Raw genomic sequence first — 22,356 nt, 5'->3', positions numbered from 1 at the left:
GACCGTACTCGGCCAGCATATGTGTTAATGGGTTTGTCAAAGGGTGTCGATTTCAGTGACGCAACAGTAAAATGTTTAAAAAAAATACACGGGCACCAAGGGTTATCGATCTCAGTGATGCAATAGCGAGCGCGATTTCAGTGATGTCTATCGTGCTTTATTAATAAAAAAAAGGGCTGTCGATCTCAGTGATGCAAGAGCGAGCGCTGTGTCTTTTGTCATATCACAGTAAAATGTTTAAAAAAATACACGGGCACCAAGGGTTGTCGATCTCAGTGATGCAATAGCGAGCGCAATTTCAGTGATGTCTATCTGCTTTGTTAATAAAAAAAAGGGTTGTCGATTTCAGTGACGCAACAGCCAGCGCTGTGTCTTTTGTCATATCACAGTAAAATGTTTAAAAAAAATACACGGGCACCAAGGGTTGTCGATCTCAGTGATGCAATAGCGAGCGCTGTATTACAGACTGCCAGAGTCAAATCACAATACAATATAAAAAAATGTACGGGCGTCAAAGGGTGTCGATTTCAGTGATGCTGAAAGGGTTGTCGATTGTTAAAAAATAAAATATGGCCACAAGGATTATCGGTTTCAGTGACGCAGTACTTTATGGTTAAAAACGTTGGAGTTCGTGTAACCGTGGTGTAACTCTCATGGTTAATTAACACATCTTGCAAGGTGTGATTCTTGTATTAGACGCTTGTTATTGTTTCCGTGTCACAAGCGGCAGCAACGAGCACTGCGTTATTTATGTAAAAATAAATACTGCACGGACGGCAAGGGTTTAATCAAGAATGGTGAGAGGCATGTAGTTCTCTTCAGTGGAAATGAAATACAACAGTTTTGAAACTATGCCATGTTATTGTATATACAAACCGGAAGGCTGTTGGCGATCCACTCCACTCAAGCAAGCAACATGTTGCCATGACGATCAAATCAACAACTTGAACATGTCGGAGAACCAGTAGCGTTTGTGTGTGTATGTAAACTTGCGTTGTTGAAATCGACAATAAAACAGTCACGGGAGTTAGTCAAAAACAGTCAGTGAAACGGATGCGTCACTGGGTATGTTGTGTAGCATATAACATCTGGAAATAAAATGCCGCCACGGCAACAGACGTGAAAGAAGGTGACAATTGTTGAATGACCAATGACCAGTTTACACCTCGACATTCACAACTGGCCGAGTTGTGCATTTTTTTCTTGGCCGAGTTGAAATCTGGCCGAGTTCGGTTGTATTCGTTCACATTATTAATGACCTTTCATCCAATAACATTTTTCTGCATGCATCTGGCGAATAGCTATTTCGTTGAAAAATTGCGAATGTTACGCAATATTCACTGATTATAAAGTTTACATTTGCCAACTACTGTAGTAATATATAACGAAGTAAAAATAATAAGAAAAAATAGTTTCAATTTACATTACCCAGCAACCATTGCGCCGGGAGTATGCGCAGTCTCACATTGAAGCGGTAATTTTGAAAGTAGAACAACAATATAATTTGTGAAGATGGATATAAGAAGTCCTCTTTCGCCTCATAACTTCGCTACCCCAACACAGCCATCTAAATACAGACGTGTTTCTGGTAGATCTTCGCAACTATCTATTCCAGCGTCGCCGTTTATGAAAAAGTTGGGATATGGTACTGGTGTAATGGTTTATTTGTATGAACGGTAAGCCAGCCATTCACAATATATGAAAATAATAACCTCAATATTTGTTTGTGTGTGGGCACTTTCCTTCTTTTAAACATTTCAAATTATTCACACCTTATTTCCAAGCCCTGCGAAATTCAATATATCACTTGCATGATCCCTAAAAGTCACACTTCTTGTTACTTTGGTATAAAAATCAAAAATGAGTTTATTTTATTGATATTGAATATTTGTTTCAGCTGCTCAAATAAAAAGTTTATGTTAGGATCAAAAATACATGTATGCATTAAAATTCTCCTAGCCCTGGATCCATTTCATTGTCACAGTTAAGATTATTTACATTTGATGGTCTGCTGCCCATTCAAAACAAACCATCCTAGCTGCTATTTATATGGGCTGGCATCCAGCATATTTTTACAGTCTGGAAACTATCACTGTATTTTCCAAACATCAACTGACCCTGCTGAATCAGTCTCTGCCACAGGTGAATTTGAATATTCTTGTATTCTTAACGTGCATGTACAATGAATGCTTGAACATCACTAGTGATTTCATCACCAGTGAAAACAAAAGCTGACAGAAAATCGTACTTTGGGCTATAGTTGTTGAGACTGTCCTGAACAGTGTAACAAGATTAACTAAGATTATAAATTTGGATTGCTTCAAAGTTGAGTTTGTGCTGCTTTCTAAACTTTCTCTTCGATCAAAGTTCCATAGCAGCTTGCACAGAGCCCATAGAAATACATGGTACAGTGGTACACGTCCGAAGAACATAGAACATTTTGTGACGTAGCTTCGCTCTTGAGAATAGCTAAAAGAGGTGGACACTGGCAGATGTTCGGTCTGCCTCTTTCCCCTGATCTGCAAGATTTTGCAGTGAACAGAAAATAACTTATTTAATTAATTTAAATGTGCATATTTTTTGTGATAATTTTTCTTGAGTGTCATTACATTTGGAAAATTGTTGTGGAAATCAATGACGACACAACTCATTTCACAATTTCATCCTCTAATCAGGCACATGGTGAATGAAAATTGTGTGGTGCTTGACTAAGCAGCTTCAAATTTTTTTTGAGTTGAATACTCTAGACACTACGTCGGACAGGTTACAGTAGTTGTCAGGGGAGTGTACATGTACATGTACCTCACAGATTTGCAAAGTGGGAGTCAAGTGCAAATTTATTAACTGAAGGTTTATGGTGAAGGGGTAGGTAGATATACTGTATGTCAACCAAATCCCTAAACCTAATCTCAGGTGGAACGGTGAACCATGTTCATGACTGGAGTTGCTGCAATATTGCACTTGAATGAACTGTCTAGTGTGTACAAGATCATGTGCGTTCACGTCGCTGCCTTGAGGTGCCCTGGATGGAGTCACAGTAGCGACCTATGGCAACAAAGTGCTCCTTTAGTCAGTGACATACTCCGTAGAACAGAAGAATAATATTTTAAAAATACTTATTTTAGCTTATTTTCACTGAAAATACATTTTGGCTTTTTTGTATGCAGTTTATTTTCACTGAGTGTTGATGAGTTGAATGTAAAATATAGAGAAAAATAGGTATTTTCTTTATTCATCCTTTCAACGAAAGTAAATTTTAAGTGAAAAAGTACTTCACAGTACAATAATATTTTGCACAGTTTCTTGAAATATTATGTACATGTACAGAATGGTACACACATGCCTCTAATTTACAATCCAGAACCAAAACCTTCCACCAAATATAATTTGTCCCTAGATGACAGCTCCAATTATATTTGTGCCAACTACATTTTTTTCTTACCTTATAATTAGATTAATATTTAAAACTGCATGTTGCATCTTGTTTTGTCACAACAGAAGTCCTGCACCTAGCGGTTACAGATCACCATGGGCAATCAAGAAGGTGAACTCAAAGACAAAACATCTAAGTAGAGATATGGAATGTAGACTAAAGAAAGAAGCTAACATATTGAAAGTATGTACTGCATCCTTGCATTCTACTCCTACATGCAAGTGTTCATTTGTTTTGCCATGACAATGTAACTGTGATTCAATAAAGTTTTGGGTGACTTTGGTACATTATATGTGTACAACTGTAGTTATTTCGATAGCGATTTACCATTACAATATATATTAGACCCCATCATCAATTATTTAATATTTATTGTGGCAGTGTGCGTTAGTTTAAAAATGTGCCTGTGGGGGTATTTGAAACTAAAAATTGGCATTCCAGCTCAGCAGCCAATCAGCGACGGCCTAATGATTGGATGACAATTTCAGTTTCAAATACCCCGGCTTAGTGTTCAAGGTTCTTCGCATAAATAGGTGTTCGTATGCAAAGGATTTTTCCACACAAAAACGACGAATTAGGCCGAATTTTGTTATCGGTTGGCCTAATATAACCCCAACAGACCGTATTTTTGTGAAAGATTGGTATTTTTGTCCTGATTTGTAAGAATCTGAAAAACGCGTTTCACAACTTGTCTCTTATTTATTTGTATGCGTCATTCAAGATGGCGGCCTCTATATAGTAAATATCGTATCTATTTTATTATCACGTGTGCGCCAGCTGACTGTGCCCTACACATGCATGAAAACATCATTGAAGCCATGTTTTCTTTTATTTCTCCCCTATAGGAACTGAATCATGTTAACATTGTAGGATTTCGTGGGCTTGGTCAAACGCCAGATGGTAGTTTCTGTTTATCAATGGAAAATGGGGAGAAATCATTGCGAGACTTAATTGACGAGAGAGAGGAATTTGGAGATGGTAAGTGACTCACTAAATGATGGTTAAACTAGCATGGTTTGGATGTACATTGTGGTGGCATCCTAATTTAATAATCAACTATCAGAAGTACATTTATCTTGTGCTTTTCATCTTGTTACTTACCTGGCTTAAATATTTTGCAACTTGATTTCTCACATCGGAAAACATAGAAGTTAGGGGCACTGAACCCTTCAGATTTTATTGGCACCTTTTGTGGTGCTAATTTTTCATCACAGGACTCAACTTGAGCAAATAGTCCACTAGTCACTTGGTACGGTAATTATGACAGAACATGATAAAATTAATTTCGCTGTATAATAACCTCTCTTATACTATGAAAAATATCATATACCACTTATAGCTACAGAATTCCAACATCACATTCTCTTGCTAACTATCACTCTGTTATTTCAAGTGACAACATTGGAAGATTACTGTACTCCTCACATTCATGATATAATCAAGGCTTGAACTTTACAAAAGCATCAAAGGCAATCGCCTTGGTGTCCAACGATGTTTAATAACCTTTCTGTCCCATACTATTATTATCAAATATAGTTTTGAAAATAGATGTCTGTTAAACTTTGAAGCATAAATCCTGAGATTTTTTAGACAGTAGTAGTTTTGTTAGCAAGCCCAGGCTAACTTTATACGATGTTGTGCTTGTACTGTACAGCCCTAACGAATGTTCATCTAGTTATTTGCATAAACATGATGACAACCTCTAATATGCAAATCATATATGAAAAGCACTTGTTGAATTATGTTTTCTTTCCAATTCAGGTGCTTTTGCTGCCAGAGAAATTTACCAAGTGGCTGTATCAGTTGCAGAGGGATTGAATTACCTTCACAATGAGAAGAAACTGTTGCATGGTGATTTGAAAAGTGCTAATGTTCTTATAACTGGGGATTTTGAGTCCATCAAAATATGTGACTTTGGTGTTGCACTTGCATTGAAAGATGACCTATCTGGTCTGAAGGTTAGCTTTCATCACTAAACAAAACACTACCTCAGATTAAACACAGTTGTGCCATCTATCTGTTAAGTTTTTTTTTTTAAAGTGGCAATAGATGTAACTCAATATTTTTGCATGATTTTTAATTTCAATAAAACATTTCTTGTGTTATTACTGTTGTAACAGTCATTTGCCATCGACGAAATGTATAGCATATATGTTATATATCATATATTAAAACATTTGCAAGTGAAAAATGGCTGTTGGGCTTGCGTGTAGGGTCTCAAACTACATAGCCTCTTCAAAGGGCACCAACCATTGAAATCCAGCCTTGCCTAGCGAAGGATTATGATGGAAGACGATGTCTTACCGGAAGCCCTGGGCGAAACGTCTATTATCAAATGTACACGTTCATCTTGAGAGGCTAAGCTCTCTGACAATTTTATTGTCATTTCCCATACCGATATGCCTCGTGGTTATCACATCTACGGTCCCCATCACATTATCGATTTCAACAAAATTGCAACTACTCTACCCAGGTAGTTTTTACATTGCATTTTATGTGACATTTTATGCTTTGTATAGAGTCATTTTACACATTCATTTGTGTCTACAAAAAGATTTCGGTAGGGCATGTTCAAAATCACAAATACTGTACTGTTACTTAAAAATTGTTTTCTCTAGAAGGCCCTTTATATTGGAATGCAGTGTATGTAAAACTAACTCTCAAAACCCAATTCAGATTTATAATTCAGGTTTTATTCAATTGATATCCACAGGAAAACAACATAATATGACATGTATCACTAAAATATCTTTTCACTGTGAATTCATTTAAAATCTTATGTGTACTCATAATCGACTGACAATTAATCAAATTTCATTATCTCGTTATTGTTGTATTGTTAGGTGTAGGGAAGTGAAAGCCCATGAGGGCGCAATAACACTGTTAGATCATTTCCACCTGCATGGCAATTAAATTTCTTGATTTAACATAAGTAGAAATAAGATGTGAAATTATTAATCAGTAATTTTTTATGTAATTTATTTGTAGAGGAAGTCTGATTTTTACATTGGTAGTGAACCATGGAAGTGTAAAGAAGCCATTAATGGTGATGAGATCACTGACAAGGCAGATATGTATGCATATGGTTTAATAATTTGGGAAATGATGACACTCTCAGTACCTCATACTGATTTACTAGGTAAGTAAACTCCATAAGAGGCAAATTATACTGAATATCTCAAGTCAAGAATAATACTACTTCAGTACTACTGTAAAAGTGTGGGGGGAAACTGCCCTCTAGTGGTGGGTTACATGTAATGCTCTGCTATTGTTTATCAGCCCAATACATCTATATATTCTATGTATATCAGTTCTAGGGAACTAAGACCCAAATGTATGGCATCATGAGTGAATTGTGTATTAAACTTTACTTGTTTTGAAATGAGAGTTGCACTAGTTTACATAATTTTATCAACCTTTTTGTAGTTACTCATCAAAGTAGAAATAATACATTAGTTCAGATAATACTTTTGTTGTGAAGTTGATATATTGTAGTCATCTATCATTTTCTAACAGATTACTCCACAAATGACGACAGTCAAGATTCTAGTTATAATGAAGACTTATTCAACGAAGCTTTGGGAAGTCGTCCACCTTTACCGGATGAAGAGAAATTACTCAAGGAGCCTAATTACCAACCACTTATACAACTCTTCCATACGTGTACTGAAGAAAATCCAAAGAAAAGGCCTTCTGTTTCTCAGGCACTTGAAGCTTTGAAGTCTCTACAAATGAATTATATTTAATGAATCATAATGTAACAAAATGTTGGAAGCAGCCACTATGTGCATGCATCTCACAGGATATGCAGTGTGTGATCCAAAGGTTACTGACACACACAGACGCTACTAGTGTTGGTCATTTTGGGTGATTCAACACTTAATACAGTAATTTAGAGAATACCTAAGAAACTAGTTTCAACCAGTGTATATACAAAATCTTATCAAAATTTCATACTATATATAACACAACTATCTAGACTCAGAATCTGTGATATTGTCTGCTGTACGTTCATCAATGTCTCTCATCTTCATTTGTCTTGGTTCATTTAGCCAGCCATTGTCTCACCTTCTGTTCAGCTCGTGTGTCATCATTGGCAAATGAATTTGTTTTATTTACATTGTTATAAGCTGTGCCAAATTAGATATAATCATTTCACCAATATGAAATGTGTTTACATCTATCCAGTAAACAGCTGAATACAGAGAAACATTATTTGTTGTGTGTGTAGTGGCATACGACTATGAGTGGAACACCCACATATATTCTTTGTGAGACTCAGTCTCAATGACTTCAAACAAAACACAAGTAGGTTATATAGTATTTTAATTTATTGGAAAAAAAGCTCTATATCTGCCAGATTAATTTTAATAAAGTACAATTTATGTATATTTGTTTCTGTATCTCTTATTTATAGTTTTGAAAACAGTAATATGTGTACAATGAGTGCTTTGTCATTCCTGGTAACCTAAAAAAAAGTTCTAATTGGTTATCTTGTATGCATAAACACTTAAAGTCAAATGCAACTCAGAATTTATTCATTTTGCAGTAAATTTTACTCCTGGTCAATAAAAGACAAAAAATGTGCACTACCAAGAAGGGCAAGCAGATATTTTTTTTTCATATTGTTCTAAGAGTGACACGCAAACAAAAAATGCTGCTTCATGGAACTATAGCACCATGATTATACGCAATCAACATGGGCAAGTTATTTATGACTAACTTTCTCAAAAATTTGCATATCCATGTGATGGACTTTCAAATTGAAGGAAACATTTTCAATTGAAGCTGACCCAAGACTTTATTTTTTTTTCAACTGGGAGGGCGTAGATTTCCATTCTTGATTAAGCCATGGTTCAAAAGAGAATTTTTTGGTAGGCATCTACAGTCAAAATAGAATTTTAATATCAGCTATATGACTGGTAACCACTCACTATAGAAAAGGTGATATTAAATTGATATGACTTTGTATCTTTGTTTTGAAATAGCTGGTTAACTCTATGCCATTTACTGTCTATTTCATACAAAACCAAGTCCCCTACCCCTATCAACATCAATTTGCTTAAATGGGGATAATTTTGGCTAAATGCATTGAATTAAAACCCAGTAAATATACAAGGTTAAGTATAGAATGTATTCTTTCTTGGCAATGTGAATATATGCTAAAATTAACCCCAGTGTATGTTCTAATTGTGCCCTCCATATTGTTCTATCACTAGCAAGTTTAAGCAAATTGGACTAACAAGAAATTAAATTGGTACATAAAAACAAAAGAGAAATAAATTGACATGATTGAAAAAAAATTCAAAGAGTATAATAGAATCTTGTATGACTATACATCGCTATCACTAAATACAAACTATTTACACATTATTCAGATTGTATTTTTTACCAAGGCCACACCGACTTAATTTTATGGATGACATCCGCGCGCGTATTAGTTTTCGCCTGTTCTCAAAAAAAAAAAAAAAAAAAAAAAAAAAATCTCTGACGAAGAGTCTCCACAGATCGGTTTTCTGTCCGGAACTTGCCTACTCATATTGTCGCAAAGCGCCGACTTGTCGTAAAACTCGTTTTGGACTAACACAAAACCAAACTCCGCACAGTTAGATGCGCGTTACGTAAAGCGCAAAGACCTATGGGAAGGAGATTGCCTCAAAACATGCACATTTTGTCATAATTGATCCAACATTGCGACCACACCACCAACATACGTGAGCATAAAAGTTCAGAGGTAAAACGGAGGGATTGTTGTAGACTGGTACGCAATTGACGTTGGCCAAGGAAACGTTTACGCAGCTATACTAGAGGTCGGTAGCGGCAAGCGAGTTTCGCCCAGACAACTTTAAGAACATATTGTCCAGAGTGGCTGTCCCGCGTTTCTTCTGCAACGATAAGAGAAATGGGAGAGGAGTGGAGGTGTATGGTGGCCTAAAAACCGGTCAGGCGACAAATTCGGTTGCTTTGTCCACATTTAAGTCGACAAAACTGCAACGAAAACAGCAGAAGCTCCTCCGCCGAAGTCCCCTTTCGGGATGCAGAAAAGTTTCTTTTTTTTTTTTCATTTTCTGATTCGGATAATTTGCTTGCACACACAGTCGGTAATATTTTGATCATATGACGCATTTTCATCAAGATACATGTACATAATTTTCTGCATCCAAATTTGTGTTGACTCTCTGTTGGTGTTTTTTTTTTTTCAATATCGAGCCTCTTATAATTTGTTACATAGTTGAAGTAGTTCTAGAGCATTTGTGTCTACACTTAGTCTATCTGAAGTGTCACTTTAAAAGCTGTAGTTTGAATGTCAAAGAAGTTAATTTCCAGATTGCTGTTGACAAACTTATTGTTCATTTTTAATTATTTTATTTTTTTCAATACAACACAGTAAGTTTTTCTTTATTATTGAGTTGATGTGTATGCCTTTGGCAAAGCTAACATCTGCCTTATTCTCTTGCCTTCAAAATCAAAGGTGATGATACCCATGACAGTAATACAGTACGAGATGTGTACATCAACATGTACCTCCTACAAATAAAGACTCGTTTTTTTGATACACTGTGGTTCAATTCGTAATAACAGCTCCGTAGTCCTGTGGTTTTAGCAGCATTTTTTTTTTGGCAGGATTTTTTTTTCGCCCTCTCGCATTAGTTTTGGGGTCTTCAGAGGATGTCATCCATAAAATTAAATCAGTGTGGCCCAATGTCCAATTAAAAATATATACAGTTGTATAAAGAATTCTATGTTGAACCATTGCTGTAGTCTAAAAAATGTCTGCATTAACTTTCATTGCTGGTTTTGAAACATTGCGTCTGACAAACACGCCACTAGCACTGGCTGGCCTGGTCTTTTTCTTGGTTCTTTTCTTTGTTTTGTTCTCATCTTCACTCTGACAGAAAAACGGGACAATATTGTGATCATCAAATGAATTTGTCCAACTGTTAATTGAATCTGCAGTACATCAGGGATTTTTATAAATCCATTCATATCACAGGCTATTACATAGCCACATTTATGGTCAAGGCAAAAATGCACCAGTTCCTGCGCACCATGTATCATATGATGTTTGACAAAATTCTTGCCAGGAATTCATTCACTCTTATGTGGTTAAACCCTAAATAAGCTTAACATCAAGTCTGCTTCATCTGAAGTCGTTTTATTTCACTCCACATGTAGAATGCTTTCACAGAGTACAAAAGTCTCATTTCAATAGTTTGCATTCAAATGGTTGAAATTGCACATGTTGAAAAAACATGCCACATAATGAATTCCTAAGTGTAATATGACTGCATGGAAGCTCCAATTTTCGGAGTATCATAACATTAAGCCAACCATGACAATATCATAAGCCAGGTCTGTTGCAATTACATACTTTGCCCTTAGGCAATACTGTATGTTTCATTGGTAGTGCATGCCTAACGATATGGGTCTATGGTTGATTTTAATCATCCCATATACCGTACAATAAATGTAATATTTAGTTTATGTGCTTCTATTTGAGTAAATATAGCACCCAAAGTTATAATTGTATACCATAAATTATACCATGATTACCCCGAACAATGCTCCATGAAATATAGACACTGATTACCCTATGTAATATACATGAAGTAGGAAACAAAACATATTAGAATATAACAAGCCAAACCATGTATTCTGATTAACAATAACAATGTCAAAAAAAATCATGATTTTAATCACCTTTCTCTATATGCAAATCAGGTTGAATATTATTAATAGCATGCAAACATGCATCCCTTGAGAGAGCCAGGGGCACATGCAATTAAACAAACCAACCCAACATCATTTGCAAAACATGCTGCAAACTCACCATGGGGAAACAAGATGTACTAGTCATTTCTCTGTTTAGCTGCGCAGTGTTTGAGTTAATTGAGACACCCACTAAATGAAAGTTACATCTATGTGTACCATCACCATGTACCAGTATAGTGTTAATATGAAACCATAATCTCTGCGGTATTTGGCTCTTAATCATAACCCTTCAACTGCCAAAGTTTGCTTACGTTTTTTTAGTATAATTCATTATTCGTCATCACTCAGACAAAGCTTACATGTGTTGATCTCAGTAAAATTCTCCTTGCTGAGAAGTGACGTAAGTTAACAATGGCAGCAAAAGGGGATTGAAAGCCAGGTGTAAAGAATACACTTACCATCATAGAACGGGTGGAATCAGGCTGGAGGTGAGGAAGACAGGCAGGCAGGTGGGGGTAATAATAAATTAAAACAAAAAAATAATCAAAAACAAAAAAAAGTGACATGCATGTTAATTAGATCAGTAGTGTGGTAATTGTGTTAATATCTACTCAGAAAAGAACAGATAACTATGTTAGTTAAGGGGATGCTAGTTTTCAAAGCGCTGGTATGTGCTCCGTGTTTTTGTTCTGTTTCTGTGCCAGTTAATGAAACCCCCTGCACCTCCACTCCTTAATGTTCACCTATCTGCTTGTGAAATTTCAGATACCAGGTAGAGTATAAAACAATTAAAAAGAGCAGCAGTCTTTACTCGGTGTGCATTGGAATTTTATGTACACAATTTGTTTATTTTACATATGTTTCATATATCACATCGACCTATATATAAGAATTTTGACTCTTCGTACCACGTCCAGATTCTGTGATATATGATCAAACTTGGCTGCAGAAGACATCAGCAATGAAAAAACTAAATAATTTATGCTTAAGGGAAATTTTTGTTATCATTGGTTTCCACAACAAACCATAAACATAACCAAGTGTGATGTATCCCATGAAACCTTAATGATAATCTGCCATGCTGCAAACAGAACAAGTTCCCGAAATTCTATGCAAGTTATCCATGGAACGGTTCAATGAATTCTCTGAATGCAACAGAATCTGAGTGTGGTATATTGACAGGCAAAGGCAGACATCAACTGGCTAATAGCATACATGAAGAATGACCTACATCTCTTTAGGAGAACAGATGCATGTTTCTGTCCTCATGACCAGTCGAAAGGTATCAAAAGGTATACACTAACTGAGATGGCTGTTCATAAACAAGATAGATTGGCTTCACATGTGACACCACACCATAAATCATTCACTTTGTGAAGGTGGAGGGGTTGACATACACTGGCAGACATCTAACAGTACATTATAGTCCCGATTGTACACTTCAAGCATAAGCAGCAGTACCTTGTTCTAATGCTAACAATATAAATACATTTTCTAAGACTTTCCCACAACAATTAAAACATGGATGCAGTTATACAGGGATGTGCTCTATACCAACTTTTCAGTTTCAGTACAGAGATGTAAACCAGGATATGGTCAGTGTCACTATGCTTGTCCATTTATTCCACTCATAATAAATCATCTTCCAATTTTCACCTACATACATCAGTCAGTATTTCTAACTGACAATATTTATACAATATTAATTTCACATAATTGCATTACAGTGACAAGCTTTTTCATTTTTATATATATTTACATGCATTGTATATATATCACATGGGATCTAGAGAAAATAATATTCCCTGATATCATTTAGTGTGGGTCTGCTTCAATAGTATTGTCTTTGGTGTGTAAACCAGACACAGATGGGACACAGATCAATTAATCTAAAGTTGAATTCCAATAATACACTCACACACTTTTAGGATAGTATGAGATTAGTACAAAAATATACACCTAAATGTACGGAGATCAAATGGAGCAGTGCACGTAGCAGGAGCTGATGTGATCTTGTACAGTCCGAGTGTATAATAATATAACCATTTTCAAGCACTAATAAATTGAGATATTCTCATTATTATACATATTTTTTGCCATTTGTCATAATATACTGACAGATGCCAGCTGAAATGCCAATGAAAAGCAGTTCACACAATTGTTCAATGACATGATTTTTATTTTAGCCACATGCTAGTAGATTTCTGCTGCATTTGATGTGAAAAAAAATGTGACATAAATCGACAAACATTTTTCAAATACAAAGGATGTCAGTAACACAATCAAACACGCCTGTAATATTTTTGACCATGTTGGTATATTTTTGACCATGTTGGTATATTTTTGACCATGTTGGTATATTTTTACCATGTTGGTATATTTTTGACCATGTTGGTATATTTTTGACCATGTTGGTATATTTTTGACCATGTTGGTATATTTTTGACCATGTTGGTATATTTTTGACCATGTTGGTATATTTTTGACCATGTTGGTATATTTTTGACCATGTTGGTATATTTTTGACCATGTTGGTATATTTTTGACCATGTTGGTATATTTTTTTCTATGAATAGCTAAGTTTCCATTGTTTTTGTTGTGAGATTTATAATAATTGTTTTTTATTGCAATTATTCATATGTATATTTTTAATCCTGGTACACATTTGTGTCCACCTTATAAGCATACAAACCTCTTTCATTTCAAGAGCTTTTTCCAATTGCAGGTTCAAATGGGAAATCTCAGCACGGCTTTCGTCCAGTTGTGATTCCAGTCGTTCACGTCTTAATCGCTCATACTCCAACTGTGCTTCCAGCTCCTGGATTATTCTGAGTAAAACATAGTGAAAGTGTTAAAGCCTTGAGTTTAGTGTGTTTAAACAATCACATCAACAATCATTATAGTGTTCGTCAGTGACCAACTCCACAGGCAGTCTCGAAGCATAACTTTTCAGCAATATTTTGCAGATTTGCTTTTGTTAGACAAAAAAAATAATAATTTAATAACAATTTCTAATTTTCTTAAGTAAAATTATTTGATTTTGATAAACTCAAATGAATGTGTATCATTATTTTCTGGACAAATATGTCATACATGTAAGTTATGAGTTGGTGACTGTATCAAGTGTAGATCGACAAATGATGGTTTAGGTCTCACAATATTGCAGCAAGTTGACAAACTCACCCACAAATTAGTTGACACATTAGTGGTTGTCTGCAACCGTGTTTAGTTTTAAATATACCCATTCCCCCTTATACACATTAAACCACACTTGACATGGCGAATCCCAGTCAGGATGCTAATTTGATTACAATCTGATACAGTATGCATGCCAATCAACCTGCAATGTGATGTCTTAAATATGTCAAATTATTAAACTATCTGCAAGCGAGTACTGTCCCAATACATTGAAGATTACCGGTACCTGCTATATGCATAATGCAGCAACAACACTACCAGTACTAGAAGCAGGTACAAACACTATATACTAGTAAACAGTTGTAATTTCATGCATAAATTTGTGTTGTACTACTTGGAAACACTGTTTGGGATCTCAGTGAATGTAGTATGGTCTTGATTGGTTCATTTCTTACCGATCACTCTCTCTGTCTCTCTGCGCACCCATCTTATCTTCATCCAGCCTACCACCTAACTGATGAAAATTCTGTTTGGAGATCTCCAACAACCTCATCAGTTCCTCAATCCGCTTAGCAGCGCGACCTTTCAATTTTGAATAGAGTCAGTATGAGTACTCAAACATTGCATTGTGGGATTGTATCTGTTACACAGTATATGTAAAAGTTTACCAACAAGGTTTTAACACTAATTCTTATTCTGATTGCATTGGACAACCAACTCTGCTGTATTCTGTTGAAAACTTAATATATAAATGTCAACAACAAAAATCGATTGATGAGGATGAGATTACATTGTCCACTATGTTGACACTGCAGACAATATGTTAACAAATAAAAACAAAAATTTGAGACATTTTTCAAACAAGGAAGCCAACCACAACCCTTTTGAACATATCTATACAGGTTTGAGTGCTGAAAGCAAAGTTATTTACCAGCACTGTACAAAAAAATACAGAGATTTTAAATCACAGAGTTTACAAATAACCACACTCTAACAAATGCATAATAATCTTACCTCTAGCTTCATGTTTTTGTTTAGGTGCGAGTTTAACACTTTCTCCATCAGTGCTGCCATGATCTAAAAACTTTCGTGCTCTTCTTTCTTCTCTCTCCTCTTTGTCTTCATCATCATATCCCTCTTGCCCATCATCAGAATCTAGAGCACATCAACACATGATTGTATAAGCACATTCAATGTAAATAGCATAATAGGTGTTTTTATTCAACAAAGCATGCAATTAAAGTACATATATTAACCAAGCAGTGCACATGATCACCAATACATGTCTATGTCATTTAAAAAGAGTATTTATTATTATTTATACATGCCAAGATGCACCAAACCAAATGCTGAATATAAAATTTATATAATAAGCATGCAAACCTCTACCAGGGTTGGTTGTATTGCTTTCTTTGATAAGATATTGCAGCCACCTTTAAGTAAAATATTATTAAACTTGGCGCTCTATGCACTATATATATATATATACCATATGCCATATGCCATATATATATATATATATATATATATATATATATATATATATATATATATATATACTTTTAATTCCTTGTTTTATGCTTCATAAATGTCTCTAAGTGGAACAAGGTATCACTAAAATAAGATTTATGGGAATACAAAAATGTACTTTGGATTTTTTTATTATTTTGCAATTTAACATTTCATTTCAACACAGCTCAGTAGCACATTTCAAATTGATTTCTCAAATATTGTTATTGCATTTCTTGTAAATTTTAATGTGAGCACATCAAATTAAATGGAGCTGCTCTGCATCGTAGTATCCTCTACACTCTGATGAACAAGAGTTAGCAGTGGAGAATGTCATAACTTTAATTTCTAACTAGTATCCTCTACACTCTGATGAACAAGAGTTAGCAGTGGAGAATGTCATAACTTTAATTTCTAACTGTCTACTTAAATACTGCACACATTAAATAACTGCACATGTATCACTGCATCCCAGTATACTACTATAAGAATGGTATGGAGTTAAATAAGCTTGCAAACTAAAATATAAGCAAAATGATATTTATCAAAGCAAGGTTCTACAGCCACCGGAAAAAAGCTTTGCTATTATCGTATTTCAGTGTTCGGTTCTAAATCACAGTATAAAACTCACATGGATTCGCAGCGTCAAGGGGAAGCTCATGTTTTATGTCATCCAGGATTTCTTGACTGCTTGCATGAGACATTGGTTGGAAACCAGACTGCAATGCAGGCTTATGACTTGCAATATTGGACACAGTTTGTTGTCCAAAAGAAGTTGTGTTAGTCGTTAAATGATCTTCTGCAACACAAGTACATCATGCAATCAATATGCCGACAGAACTGCTCTATACAATTTATGGGTAGTAAATATTTGCCATTATCCTATTGACAAACCAGTAATGTTGTAATAGATTTATGCCACGGGAATCTCAAATCGAAAACTTCAAAAAAATTTTTCACAATCAGTATTTTCTAACAAAATTGTTACCCCTAAAACTGAAAACATGCACTTTACATAATACAGTTATCAAAATTAGCCCACCAGAAAATGAAATGATAACCATATTATAAATTACACTAAACTTATGTTTTATTCTAATATTGTAATATAAATTGATGAGCATACTGGACTGTAGACACATATCATGCAGTGGTAAAACATTAAGCACACATGCTAAGTTATGATGTTAAGTTGAGACGTATGCAAATATGAATTGGTGACTCCATACTGGTGAGAGATGTGAGAGAATTCACAAGCCTTATAAAAACATACAGTTCTACTGTATGAGTAAATACACAATGAAGACAATAGCCAATTACAGATGGAGCCTGTCAGATGTGTACTATCAAGTCATCCTCCACAGAGTAGTCACCAACTTTGCAATATGTTATTGATATGTTAAATGAAGCTTGTTATATTAAGATGAACACAAAATACAAACCACACACAATATGTGACCACATCTTTACAAGATTATGAACTCACCGGAATCCTCCTCCCCCAGCAGCTTGATACAGGATAATTGGGCGAATCGTTTAGCGATATCTTTTGGTGTCTCACCAGCACTGTTCATAATGTGTACTACAGTATTATAGAGGGGGGAAAAGCAAAAACATAGAGAAAGTATGAAAACCTTGCCTCATTTATCAAATATACAGCAATTAATAGCAACATATATTATTTGTGGTCGAATGGGCAGTGTGTACGAATCTCAAACTATGAACTGAAATTTGTACACATACATGAACTGTAAACACATTGTATCCACTCGGTATTATTTTCGCTAGTGAAATTAAATACCAGTGACAATTTATACTCTTATAGTATATTCACAGCTGCGTGTCAGCTATGTGATACAAATGGGACAATCACAATATCTGTCCATCTTGACTTGAATCTCCAGTCGACAACAATCGATCTGATATTACCTACTGGTATACTTACCAGTTTACATTCATACTTACTGTTAGCACCCATTTCAATCAGCCACTGCAGACAGTCTACTCGGCCATTACCAGCAGCTGGAATCGTAAAGAATCTCAAATTTAGACACCAATAATACTGACTAATATATCAATACTAATGTATTATCAGCATATTTGCAAAATATGCAAAGATTAAAGGAACAGGATATACAATGCTGACTATGCATAAGAAGAACTAAATGCCTCTAAATATTATAAACTGAAGTACAGCGCCACCACATTGCTGCGTACCTTTGTGTACCGGTGTAGATCCCTTATCGTCTCGTTCATTCAAGTTCACTACGCCCTGCTCAATAAGCATCCTCAGATGACTCAGGTCACCATTACCTGCAGCAACGTGAGCTGGAAATGACAAATCTGCAAAGAGAGAAATTAACATATGTACATTGTCACTTACTAAACAGATTCAACACCTGTAAGATGAACAATTGTTAACTAAAAAAACCTGATAGCATTTTTATTTGGACTCTCAATCATTTTTGTATAATTTCACATAAGATAAATTTCTAGAGACAGGGCAAATGAAAATTTCACTGGGGTCCTCAAAACATTGACTGTGACTATTGTGAAAGTTTGACCTTTTAAATGACTTCCATTGAATAAAATAATCATCAAAATGTAAATATTTCTTTTGCTCGGTAGAAAACTAGTAATAAACAATGAGGAAATTATAATGTATATCATCATACTTACTCTCTTCTTCTTCTGGGTGATCCCTTTCCCATTCTGAAAAAAAAAAATAGAAAAAACATTCAATACTTGTGTATGTTCATTGCACAATGATGACAGAACTAGAAAATAAAAACTAAGATTGTACAATGTTAAAAAAATAATAATTGCATAAATACCAGACCCCATATCTATCACATACACTTCGCTGCAAGTCTAAATTTTGCATCAATAAACAATGCGTATACTACGAACACGTAGTGACACAATGACTGCATCACATTAATTTTCTAAGAACTTACCAATAGCATTAATATAGTCCACACAACTCTGTTTATAGAACTGAGCAGCTAATGTCTTAGGTGTATCACCATTGTCATTCCTTGCATTTATCATACCAGTCATACTTGGACCATTTGACACCAAGAATTTCAAACAAGGCAGGTGCCCTTCCATTGCTGATAAGTGAGCTATGAGAAAAAATATAATAAATATTAGCATGAATGTCAATATTATATTATTATTAATAAACATGCAATTAACCGATACACGTTTACATGTATGTAAATGACCTTACCTGGTGTATTTCCATTATTATCAATTTCATCTGTCCTAGCACCCCATTTCACTAATAACTGTAGACATCCGAGTCTGCCATGGAACGATGCATTATGTACTGGTGTCCAACCGTTTTGATCTCTGGCATCAACATCCTACAATCGAGGATTTAATCATAAACTTACATACAACTTTAACGGATTATTCTGAAACTATTAACAGTGATATTATTCAATGATAGTCAAATGCTGATAATATCAACTTACAGTTCCACATCTGAGTATTGATGCTAATGTGTATGAGTTACCATGAGCAGCAGATAGGTGTGCTGGGGTACTACCTCTGTGGTCTCTAGCATTCATACTACAACCATTCATTGCAAGTGCCTGTAATAATAGTAATTCATTATAAACAAAACCATGTGTGCAGATTTTGGCGAAAATAATCTGATCACACTGACTCACATATATTAACAATCACACAGAAGTATGCTGTAATTTAATAACCATGTATGTAAGTTTGCATTTTGGGATGACATTGTCTTGTATTACCAAATGTTTATATGACAGTACTGTTTAAATCTGAATTCATATGCTAATCTATATAATTATCTTCACATATCTACCTTCAGCCATAATATTGGTTCATAGATCAACAGTAAATATACATTTAAGTTTTAGAGTTTGAGCAATATAGTAGATTAGTATTCAGTCTCTTTTACATACTATTAATAAGGTATAACAATTAAATAAGTTAATATCTAACCTGTACACAGCCGTCCTGTCCTCTGATTGCAGCTATATGTGCTGGAGTCCAGCCCTGAGGAGTGGTGACTGTGGTATCTGCACCGTGCCATAACAACCAATGTAAACACTGATAAAACACAAACACAAATCATATATGTACATCAATGTATCAAAGAACATATAGACATGTATGTATGCTTAATACAGAAACCTAGCATTTAATGGTTCATCTAGATAATACACTATTCTATGACTATTTAATACTATAGGTACAATATTAGTTCTATTAAAAGCGCATATAAACAAAAAATCATATTTGTTGTATGCTGAATCATTAAAATATGAAACAATCACAATAAAAAAAAATATAAAATATTATACTGACTGAATATAAGTGACATAACAAATTTACTATGGTGATGGGGTTACAAATACATATTTATAATTTATTAGATTGCATTACAATAAGATTCATCATTTTTTTTTTCATTCATTTCTTGACTAATGAAAATGATCATATACAAATTATTCTAATATTTTATTTGGTTTTGATACTGATAGTAACTATGGCAATGCTGTATATACATACCTCTAAACTACCGGAATGACAGGACCAATGAAGTGGAGTAAATTTGTCTTTAGCATCCACTTCATTGATACTGGCTCCTCTCTTCACCATGGATTCCAGTTCCAACACATCTCCATTTCTCACGGCATCATGCACACTCGTCAAATATTTTGTAGCTGAAATGTAAAAGGTGATCACTTACTATATATGCATGTCCATATCACATTTCTTGCACAAATTAGCCACAAATATTTGTCTATTTTTCTGAAGATAAAATGTACTGAACAGCTGAACTGTTCGATAACATAATGGTTTCCACCAGTGCCTAGAAATTCACACATATTATTGTGAATACCATAGAAAAACTACCATAGAGGAATAAATGTATATGAAGTTAATGTTCATGTATAAAAAGAAATGTTAGGCTCCCTATCACATTGTGTCACTTTGTACTGCAGTAATGCATGGCATCTTCTGTATATCACAAACAAAATTTCTGATTTTTGTTTCTACTCGTCTATCCTATATATATATATATATATATATATATATATATATATATATATATATATATATAAATACATAAGTGACAGTTTTGGGGTCAATAAGAATGCCAAGTTGAGTTTAATCAGTTGCGGCATCCACTACATTTTCTAAATTGTGTCAAAAGGGAAAATAAATAAATAAATATATAAAGATACCTCACCACCTTATTTTCAGAGCAATTCTGCATGTATGTATAACTGAGATCTATAATAAATGTACCTCAACACTGAAGGACTGTGGTGTAACAGACGTTTTGACACATAGCATGTCGAGATATGTTTACTGTCGTGGGCCACAATAGCACGAGTGGTGTTTACTGTTACAGATTCAGGTTTTGGTCATTTATTATATCAGAATAATTCAAAACCGTTGATCCAATTTGTGGTCAGGATCGACAGTATATATATAACCAGCCCATCGCATCACGCTTATACCGAGCAAACAACAAGCCGGGTACAGGCGTCAGTTAACGTCCCTAGTAACGCGACAGTGGCAACTGTTATGACAATGTTTATAATCCCGCGTCAGCGGGAAAATACCATTAAACATACTAGACACAGACACAGAGCAAAGGAATGATAATTACACAGAATAAAATCTAATCAAGACTTCCCAGTTGATCCAGAAAGCTTTACTTACCAGGCATTTTATGTGTTCCCGAACGGATCGATCATAGAAACAATACTGAATTTTGAGGTCAAGGGTTAAAGACTTGAGCATGCGCGAAAACAAATTATCAAACTAGTCGGCGAGGGCAGCAAAGTCAAGCCAGTGGATTGTAGGCATTCTCCTATTGGAACATTGCATGAAAAGAAGCGCATATGGTGTAACACCTGTACTATCTAACTATATTTGGAATAAAAGAATAGTAACTGTAAATGTCCAGCAGTCTAATAATCGACAGATGGCATAGAAATCAGTAAGTTTCTAAATAAAAGTTTTAACACATCACGTAAAATTCGGGGTCTTTTCACGGGAAGATATTTTATTAACATAAATCCCGGAAAGTATTACACGAACTCAATAACCAGTCAAGAAACAAAAATACAAATGAATCATTTACACCAGACGAAAAAATAAATAAAATAAAAATAAGAAAGAAACTTCTCAAATATAGCCAGAATTATCTAATTTAGTAATAATCTTCAATACTATTGTGCCCATTTTTGAATTAAATTATTTCAGTGAAAAGCATAAATCTGGGGTCGTTATTAAAGTTTTATTTATATACATTTTTATAAAACAAAATGCATGTTGGAAGGCATGCGCGCGCATTTTTGGTGTAGACATTGTTTAACTCCTTAGCTAATCACTATTAAACTATTATATAAGTATCATTGTATTTGATAATAAGGACATGTTCCACATCTCCTATTACGAATTTTGGGCAAAATAGTTGACAGGAGGACAGGCCCAGAAGAGTCCTCGGACGCATGCGCAGGCTCTGTCCTATGCTCAAACTCTTTAAAGACGGCAATGCGAAAACTTAT

The 22,356-nt window shown here is 34.8% G+C and overlaps 2 protein-coding genes across 6 annotated transcripts; one reads left to right on the top strand and one right to left on the bottom strand.

Annotated features, from left to right (window-relative positions):
* The first annotated feature begins 1,461 nt into the window (after positions 1–1,461).
* On the top strand, positions 1,462–7,822 carry LOC100374348 (lymphokine-activated killer T-cell-originated protein kinase homolog). Its single transcript, XM_006824198.3, has 6 exons — positions 1,462–1,676; positions 3,499–3,616; positions 4,279–4,411; positions 5,195–5,391; positions 6,422–6,572; positions 6,950–7,822. Exons 1-6 carry the CDS (start codon positions 1,513–1,515, stop codon positions 7,177–7,179), a joined length of 993 nt encoding a protein of 330 aa, XP_006824261.1. The 5' UTR covers positions 1,462–1,512; the 3' UTR covers positions 7,180–7,822.
* LOC100374502 (ankyrin repeat domain-containing protein 42-like) lies at positions 7,743–21,577 on the bottom strand. Of its 5 annotated transcripts, none has more exons than XM_085498684.1 (16): positions 21,506–21,577; positions 20,342–20,496; positions 19,772–19,879; positions 19,273–19,392; positions 19,026–19,161; positions 18,751–18,918; positions 18,473–18,505; positions 18,011–18,136; positions 17,759–17,815; positions 17,280–17,375; positions 16,425–16,592; positions 15,299–15,439; positions 14,740–14,866; positions 13,839–13,974; positions 11,605–11,628; positions 7,743–10,322 (listed from the first exon to the last, which is right to left on the bottom strand). In XM_085498684.1, the coding sequence occupies exons 1-16, from the start codon at positions 21,510–21,512 to the stop codon at positions 10,197–10,199; spliced, it is 1,728 nt and encodes a 575-aa protein (XP_085354810.1). In that variant the 5' UTR covers positions 21,513–21,577; the 3' UTR covers positions 7,743–10,196. The 5 variants fall into 5 exon arrangements, with proteins under 5 accessions (XP_085354810.1, XP_085354811.1, XP_085354812.1 ...); XM_085498685.1 differs by having other exon boundaries at positions 16,425–16,589; XM_085498686.1 differs by lacking the exon at positions 11,605–11,628.
* Positions 21,578–22,356: the final 779 nt, after the last annotated feature.

This window comes from Saccoglossus kowalevskii, chromosome 1 (assembly GCF_978046115.1).
Source record: "Saccoglossus kowalevskii chromosome 1, keSacKowa6.1, whole genome shotgun sequence".
Taxonomy (NCBI): Eukaryota; Metazoa; Hemichordata; class Enteropneusta; family Harrimaniidae; genus Saccoglossus; species Saccoglossus kowalevskii.
Note: the sequence above shows the minus strand (reverse complement) of the source record. Positions and strands in the feature narration are given on the sequence as shown.